At 51.6% G+C, this 8,971-nt stretch overlaps 1 protein-coding gene across 1 annotated transcript in view; it reads right to left on the reverse strand.

The window, feature by feature from the left end:
* Positions 1-8,971, reverse strand: part of NIN (ninein) — a 141,506-nt gene that overhangs the window by 35,713 nt on the left and 96,822 nt on the right. Inside the window, exons 18-21 of the mRNA XM_015420614.1 lie at positions 8,334-8,403; positions 5,751-5,966; positions 3,825-3,938; positions 1,398-1,520 (exon numbers count right to left, since the gene is read on the reverse strand). Of these exons, the coding sequence (XP_015276100.1) occupies positions 1,398-1,520; positions 3,825-3,938; positions 5,751-5,966; positions 8,334-8,403 (523 nt within the window). The remainder of the gene's footprint in view (positions 1-1,397; positions 1,521-3,824; positions 3,939-5,750; positions 5,967-8,333; positions 8,404-8,971) is intronic.

The following is an 8,971-nucleotide window of genomic DNA, read 5'->3' on the forward strand; positions in this document are numbered from 1 at the left end:
CTGTGTGACACAGGGAGTTGGACCAGATGGGCCATTGGCCCGATCCAACATGACTTTCCTTAGGTTCTTATATCTGGGTCAATAATGCTGTGTCTTCTTGGTGCTTGGGGGGCCACAGTGGGAGGGCTTCTGGAGTTCTGGCCCTTCTGGTGGACCTCCTGAGGACACCTCGGTTTTGGCCACTGTGTGACACAGAGTGTTGGACCGGATGGGCTGCTGGCTCAATCCAGCACGGCTTCTCTTACATCCTTATGTCTGGGGATGCTCTGTCTTCTTGGTGCTTGGTGGGCCACAGTGGGAGGGCTTCTGGGCCCACTGCTGGACCTCCTGATGGCGCCTGGGTTTTGGCCACTGTGTGACACAGAGTGTTGGACCGGATGGGCCACTGGCCTGATCCAACATGACTTCTCTGATGTTCTTATGTCTGGGGCAATAATGCTCTGTCTTCTTGGTGCTTGGGGGGCAACAATGGGAGGGCTTCTGGAGTTCTGGCCCTACTGGTGGACCTCCTGAGGGTACCTCTTAGAGGCCAACAAGATTTTGCAGGGTAAAAGATTACACCTCAGGTCTCTAAGGTGCTACTGGATTCAAAACTAGTGCACTTAGAGTGTTGGATGAGGATCTGGCGACCCTGGGTTCTAATTCCCTCTCTGCCCTGAAAACATATTAGGTAACCTTGGGCTGGTCACCAATGTTCCCTCTAAGCTGTGGAGTCTTGTGAGCAAAAATTCTGCTCTGTGAGTTACTGGCTTTAAAGTTGTGAGCCAGTGATTTGGCTCCTGCATAAATCAGTTAGCTCTGGAGCCCTCCTTTCTGAGCCAAGGCAAAAGTGTGTGAGCTGGAGGCTAAAAAATTGTGAGCTAGCTCACACTAACTCAGCTTAGAGGGGACACTGCCGGTCACTCCCTCTCTGCATAACCTCCCTCAGAGGACCGTTGCAGGAAGGGTGGCGGACGGTCAAGGCTCCCATTAAGCTGTGGAGTCCTGTGGGCAAAGATTCAACTTTGTGAGCTCCTGGCACTGAAGTTGTGAGCAGGCGATTTGGCTGCCGCACCAATCAGTCTGCTCCAGTCTGCTCTGGAGCCCTCCTTCCTGAGCGAAGACAAAAACGTGTGAGCCGGAGGCTCAAAAACTGTGGGTAGCTCACACCCACTCAGCTGAGAGGGAGCGCTGGTGGTGGTGAGCTCCCCCTCCCTGGCAGTCTCTAAGCAGCGTCCGGACAAAGACTTGTCAGGGATGCTCAGTCTCGGCTGATCCTGCACTGAGCAGAGGGTTGGACTAGATGTCCTCTATGGCCCCTTCCAACTTCGCGCGATTGTATGATCCTATGCATTAGGTAAATAAGAGCACCGTCTGCAACTGAAGGCAGATAGGGAAGCGTGATTGGCATCCCTCACCTTCTCCGCGGCTCTGTTCAACTCTTCACTGAGGGCCTCCTTCTCTTTCACGAGCTTCTCGTTTTCCACGATGACGCTGGAAATCTCATTCTGCAGATCGGAGAGATCTGGGCACCCGGGCACCTGTGGGAGGCACACGCTTTTCAACGCTCACAGTTTATCCAGGCGACGCCTGCCCCGGACGTTTTAGGGTCTCTCCTCCAATAGGTAGCACGTGTTAGGGCTATTGGGCTGGCCAGAAAGAAAGCTCTCGGTCCTTGCTTTGTGTGTGTGTGTGTGTGGGGGGAATTAATGTGCTTCAGTTGCTCTGACTCATGGATCCAGGTATTTGGTTATTTAGAATGCCCACACTCTGAAGGCTTGGGGGAGATAGCAGACAGACACACTGACCAGGACATTAAAGATTAGTGGTTTTCAGGGTTGGAGAGCCAGTTTGGTGTCGTGGTTAAGTGTGCGGACTCTAATCTGGGAGAACCGGGTTTGATTCCCCACTCCTCCACTTGCGCCTGGCTGGATGACCTTGGGTCAGTCACAAGCTCTGTCAGAGCTGTTCCTGAAAAAGAGCCGTTTCTGTCAGAGCTCTCTCAGGCCCACCTGCCTCACAGGGTGTCTGTTGTGGGGAGGCGAAGGGAAAGGAGTTTGTGAGCCACTCTGAGACTCCTTTGGGTAGTGAAGGGCGGGGTATAAATCCAATCTCCTCCTCGTCCTCCTCTTCTTCTTCTATGGGCGGTGGCTCTCTGATGCTAACTTACCTGAGCAAGTCATCATCCCTTAATGTGTGTGTTTCTGTAAGTGCCATCAAGGCATTTCCAACTCATGGCGACCCATTTGAATGAATAACCTAGAAAACGCACCGTCCTCAGCAGCCATTTTCAGGTCTTGCGAACTAAGGGCTGTGGCCCCTTTGAGGAGTCCATCCACCTGAGAGCCGGCTCGGTGTAGTGGTTAGGAGCGTGGACACTAATATGGGAGAACCGGGTTTGATTCCCCCACTCCTCCTTCACATGCAGCTGCTGGCTTGACCTTGGGTCAGTCACAAATTCCCTCAAGGCTGTTCTCTCAAGGGCAGTCCTCGAAAGAGCTCTCTCAGCCCCACCTACCTCACAGGGTGTTTGTTGTGGGGATGGGGAAGGGAAAGGAGTTTGTAAACGGGTCTGAGACTCCGAGTGAAGGGTGGGGTATAAATCCAATCCCTTCTCTCTTCTTCGTCTTCCCCACTCCTCCACTTGCACCTGCTGATGTGACCTTGGGCAAGCCATAGTTCTGGCACAGCTGTCCTTGAAAAAGAGCAGTTTGTGTCAGAGTTCTCTCAGCCCCACCCACCTCACAGGGTGTCTGTTGTGGGGAGGGGAAGGGAAAGGAGATTGTAAGCCGCTCTGAGACTCCAAGTGAAGGGCGGGATATAAATCCAATCTCCTCTTCTTCCTCTTCCTCTTCCTCTTCTTCTTCTTGGGTCTTCCTCTTTTCCTACCCGCTTCCACTTCTCCAAGGAAGAGACATAGATCCATTTCATGTACGCGAACACCTTGCATGCTTTTCACAAGAAGAGGCGGATGAACTTATCATCTCTAGCAGGCAAGAACCACATTCGCGTTTGCATCCTAAATTCACCAATAGCCAGCATGTAGCCTTCTAACCCTTTCAGTGCAGTTGATACATGTGAGCAGGGTGCCCTTCCTCTATGGCAGGGGTCCCCAACCTGGCGCCGGTGCTCACCAACATCTTTCATGGTGTCCACCAAGTGATTTTTAGAAAGGGGGTGGGGCCCATGGGGGGACTCTTGCCCAGCAGGGTTGCTGAAGAAGAGATTGGATTTATCCCCCGCCCTTCACTTGGAGTCTCAGAGTGGCTTACAATCTCCTTCTCTTCCCCTTCCCATCCCCACAACAAACACCCTGTGAGGTAGGTGGGGCTGAGAGCGCTCTTTCAAGACCAGCTCCGAGAGAACTTGAGACTGACCCAAGGTCACACCAGCAGCTGCATGTGGAGAAGTGGGGAATCAAACCCGCTTCTTCCAGATTAGAGTCCGCCACTCTTGACCCCGACACCAAACTGGCTCTCTAACATCGATTCAGCTGCAGCTGCCATTACAGTGCTGATTTTATTCTCTCTCACTCCTCTTTCCCAGTGCAGTTTTTAAATTATCCCTCTTCTCCCGTGCACGGGGACTTCCTCTGTGTGGTTGGCCCCGCCTCCTGTGGCAGCCATTTTGCAGTTGTGCCCACCACTCTGTGTCAGTATTCCAATGGTGCCCAGAAGCTCAGAAAGGTTGGGGACCCCTACGGAGGCCAGCGTGTGCATGGTATACCGGCGTGGTTTGATCTCCGGGTAGAGGCCTTCTCAGCTTCACGTAGGTCCCCCTTTCCAACCATCCTCTAGTAGTGGAGATCTACTCCTCTGCAAATGAACCTCTGCACTGAGCCTCACCTGTTGCACCTTCTCCAGTTCTTGCTTCAGGCACAGGTTCTCCTGTTCCATGGCACAGGCCTCAGCCCGGAGCTGACAGAGCTCCGCCTCCAAGGACGAGACCAGCGCGGACGACTGGAATCAACAAATCACAAAAATTGATTTATTATTTATTTACTTTGTACCCCGCCCTATCCCACAAGTGGGCTCAGGGCAGCATACAACATAAAACCCATAAACAATCTCTCCTTATATATAATTGAGTTTTCGGGTAACTCTTTCCTGAACGTTCCACATGCTCCCACAGCATTTGGCTCCCTGACCTGTCACTCCGACGGTGTTCCAATCCAGTGGTTGTGTTGCTGGAGTCCCACCCACAGAAGCGGCGGCCAGCACCTTGGCCTCAGTATTGTCTGAGGTGATGGGCAGGATGGATGCTCTGGCGAGCGGAGGCTGAGAAGGCTGAGGCTTGTGTCATTGTTGGTCGCAATGGCTCTTCCTGTGCAGGCAGTGGCGGTTGCCACGAGCAGCCATTCAGGGGAGCGGGGCGTCAGTGGCCATGTGCAAGGCCTGGAGGAGCAGCTGTTGGTGCCTCAGGTCTCACCTCCGCTGCAATGGATGAGCCCCCGGCCAAAGTGGGACCCTTCCTTGCTGCTCCGAGCTGGGGAAATGAGGCTGAGCGCTGGCCCGCCCCGCCAGAGGAGAGTGCCAGGGAGGCGCCGCTCGACCTGTTGGACACCTGCAGGCCAAGCGGCCAGCAGCTACACAGCTGGCAGCCAAAGCTTCTGCCTTGCCTCCAATTGCTGTGCCGCCGCTGCCTGCCCATGCCTTGCCGCTACCCCCTGTCTCTGCCTGCCGCCCCTTCCCCCGGCAAAGATGCGCTGCTGCTGCAGGCACTCCCTCAGTCGGCCCCATCCTCACCTGTCACTGCACCGCCCTGCGAGCCTGGTGAGTTGCTGGCAGGCAGAGGAGCATTGCCATTTGGCGGGGAGGCCGAGGCCGACATCTTTCTAGAGCTCGTTGTATTGATTTTACAACGGGCTTTGCTACTACTAAAAACAATAAAGCCATAAGACAACGGATGGCATAATAAGTAGTAACAGAACCCCATGCCTCATGTCAGGCAGAAAGAGATGCCCCAGGAAATTCTACTCCCAAATAGTGAAGGGAAGGCCCAAGAAGTGAAATAGGGCGTGAAGGCCCAGGGAGGAACCTGCTAACAGGTTTTGTAATGCATTGTGGGTGAGCAGGAGAGCGACTATGTGTTGAGTAGGGTGTGACATGCACAGAGGAAAGATGGACTTTCTCATCTTGATTTGAACTAAATCAGCTATATATGCAGAAGGTCCCAGAAGCAATCCCTAGCACCTCCAGCTCAAGGGTCTCAGATACCAGGTATGAACACATGAAGCTGCCTTTATCCTGAATCAGGCCCTTGGTCCAACAAGGTTGGTGCTGTCTAGTCAGACTGGCAGTGGCTCTCCAAGGTCTCAGGCAGAGGTCCTTCTAACTGGGGAGGCCAGGGATTGAACCTGAGACCTTCTGCATATGAAGTAGATACGGTACTGCTCAGCTATGGTCTTTCTATTCCACCACTGAACCACGGCCTCTCCCATGGGAAAAGAGTTTTCATTGACCAAGATCCTGGATAGCGACTGCCAATCAGAGCAGGCAATATGGAGTCAGATGAGCCAATGGCCTGATGGTCCAGGAGCTTCATATGCTCACATGCCCTTTACTTCAAGGTCAGCTTCTAGAGACCTGGAGGGGATGAAATGTGAAACCCTCTATGGATGGCAACTTTTATGGCCCCATATTGCTGATTTGAGAAGAAGTTCAAGCCCAGAAAGAAGTCATGGCTTACCCAAGGGCATCTGGTAGGTTCATGGCCAAAGTGAGATTTGAACCTGGCAGTACTCAGCTCCACTTGTATTCACTTATCATTACCTGAATTTTAAAGTTGTCCAGTTCTTCCTTGAGTCGAGAGCGCTCTCTCCCCCATTCTTCTGGTACACACTTCCCGGACTCTCTCTCTCTCTGCCGGAGTGCCCTCAGCAACTGCTGGTTAAGATCTTCCATGTCCGCCTGGTTGGGGGAATTATTCTGGCCCAGACCTGTATTTTCTGCTTCCAGCTGCTGATTCCTGGCTTTCAATTCCGACACCTGATTGGAGAACAAGAGCTGGTTGGGAAATCAGCAGAATCAAAGAACTCATGTTTTCCTAGGATGTACACGGGACTGGGGATGTGGAGTAAAGCTTTACTGATGGAGTTATTCCATGGGGAGGGGGAGCCCATGGAGTGGTTTGGGATACGATGCAGACTCAAGGAGATGGTCACTGCCCTTCCCTACTCTTGTATCAGCTTCCTCTTCCCACCAGCAGGCTCTGATGCTACAGAATCATAACTGACCCCCTCTGAGGTACGACATATATAGAAGTTGAAGGATGCATACACAAAAGGATAAATACCTTGTTGGTATTTATCAGCTATTCTTTCAGCTGGATGTAGAGGGGCGTGAATTTTTTATCGAGCATAGCCAATCCCGGATAATCCTGAATAATTCAGGATTATTCAGGAAAACAGGGTAACTGCAGTTAAATGGCATTTAAAGAGAGTGCACTCTGTTTAAATGCCATTCTGGGTCAAGCTGAGGCGTCACAAACACATTTAAAGGGACTGCAACACCTTTAAATGCCTTCGGTTCCATTATAGCCTATGTGGACCATTACAGTCAATGATCCCCATAGGCTATAATGAAGAGAAGAAGAGATTAGATTTATACCCCATCCTTCAATCGGAGTCTCAGAGCAGCTTACAAACTCCTTTTCCTTCCCCTCCCCACAACAGACACCCTGGGAGGTAGGTGGGGCTGAGAGAGCTCTTTCCATAACTGTCCTTGAGAGAACAGCTCTGACAGAACTATGGTTTGCCCAAGGTCATCCAGGAGTTGCAAGTGGAGGAGTGGGGAATCAAACCTGGTTCTCCCAGATTAGAGTCTGAACACTTAACTACACCAAATGGGGAATCTATCCGGGGGTATGGGGGGGGTGTCTATTTTTTTGAGATAGAGGCTCTGAAGTTTCAGTGTAGGTTCTGGTGCCTCTACTCAAAAGACTTCCTAAATTCCAAAAAGATTGGACCAGGGAGCCTAATTCTATGGGCCCCCAAAGAAAGTGCCCCCATCCTCCATTATTTCCAATGGAGGGAAAAACAGCAAAAAAGCAGGGACTGATGTCAAACCAGAGAGTTTCTGCAGCAGAAACTGAAGGGGGCGGGGCTATATGCAATAGTTATATGAACATTAACCCTTTCCAGTGTTGCTCTTTCTGGGAGGGCTCTTCCTGGGAGGGATCTAAAATCTCCCGACCGAAAGAGAGGCTACATGAGACAGGCTTATCGAAAAATGCGATTTATTACAGTGTCGTCTGGCCCCTTCCCTAAGGGAACTGAAATATACAAAAGATGTTCAGTAGAAAATTCAACTTTTCATGATGTTATTTAATTCTTGTTTCCAACAGGTGCCAACAAGATGCACAGCACAGGAACAGGACGAACACTTCTCGAGTGTATCTGCGTTCGTTTCGAGATATATTCTTTATCAAACTTCACTTTTCAATGATCTTCACACAGTTTAAATCACCACAAGGGTATCCATACATTCAAATTGGCTCACAAGGCTCCTATAAGGGAGCCATACCTTGTCTTCTCCAGTCCCTTTATCCTCACAACCACCTTGTGAGGTAGGGTGAGACTGTGCAATTGGCTCAAGAGCACCGTGAGCTTCACAGGACAGTGAGGATTTAAACGCAGATCTCTCTAGTCACAGTCAGTTTGGTGTCATAGAATCATAGAGTTGGAAGGCGCCATACAGACCATGTAGTCCAACCCCCTGCCCAATGCAGGACCAGCCTAGAGCATCTCTGGCAAATATTTGTCCAGCCTCTTCTCGAAAGCGGCCAGGAAAGGAGAGCTCACCCACCTCCCTCGGCAGCTGATTCCACCTTTGAACCACTCTGACTGTGAAAAAGTTTTTCCTAATATCCAGCCAATACCTTCCTGCATGTAATTTAAACCCGTTGCTTCGGGTCCTATCCTCTGCTGCCAACTGGAACAGCTCCTTGCCCTCCTTCAAATGACAGCCTTTCAAATATTTAAAGAGAGCAATCGTGTCCCCCCTCAATCTCCTCTTCTCCAAACGAAACATTCCCAGGGCCCTCAGCCTTTCCTCGTAGGGCTCGGTCTCCAGACCCCTGATCGTCCTTGTCGCTCTCGATTTTGTCGTGGCTAAGAGTGGTTCTCTGGAGAATCCAACTCCTCTACACGCAGCCAGCTGGGTGACCTTGTGTCAGTCACAGCTCTCTCAGCGCTCTCTCAGCCCCACCTGCCTCACAGGGTGTCTGTTGTGGGGACGGGAAGGGAAAGGTGACTGTAAGCTGTTCCGAGACTCCTTTGGGTAGCGAAGGGCAGAGTATAAACCCAATTCTTCTTCTCCTTCTAGTCAGAAGTCTATGCGGGGGGGGGGACTTACCTGCTTCTTCAGATTTTCAGCCATTTTCTGCGCTGCCGCTTTCTCTTTCCGCACAGTCTCTATTTTTTGCCTAAAATATTCACAATGAAAATTGTTTAACACACAGGAACAGCTTTCTTGCCTTTCAGTGGAGGATGGGGGTGGGAGTGAGGTCGCCATGGAAACGGCACAAACATCTCACAACCGCTTAAAGTGAACCCAGAAGACCGACGGACCTTTCTGAAAGCTTTGCCCAGGCCCTGACCACCCCAAAAACCAAAACTTCAGCGTCGTCCCAGGATTACTCTGCATCCAATCTAGGATCGCCAACTTCCAGGCAGTGGTTGGACATCTCCCAGAATTACAACTGGTCTCCAACCAACAGGGAGCGGTTTTCCTGGAGAAAACGCCTGCTTTGGAAGTTGGTCTCTATGGCGTCATACCCTGCTGAAGCCCCTCCCATCCCCAAACCCCACCCTCCCTCTCCCAAAATCTCCAGGAATTTAGAGAGACTCAGGGGTTATTTCCTGCAGGAGCACACAGGAGCGGAGCTCCGGCAGTAAAGAGCCCAGGGGGCGGGCACATGCAACAAGCCCCACCCCCTGCTCCCAGCAGCCCTCAGTCAGAGCAAGAAGCAGCCAGGTAAGCTGCAGAGCCCC

This window comes from Gekko japonicus, unplaced genomic scaffold (genome assembly GCF_001447785.1).
Source record: "Gekko japonicus isolate JY-2015 unplaced genomic scaffold, Gekko_japonicus_V1.1 scaffold908, whole genome shotgun sequence".
NCBI lineage: Eukaryota > Metazoa > Chordata > Lepidosauria > Squamata > Gekkonidae > Gekko > Gekko japonicus.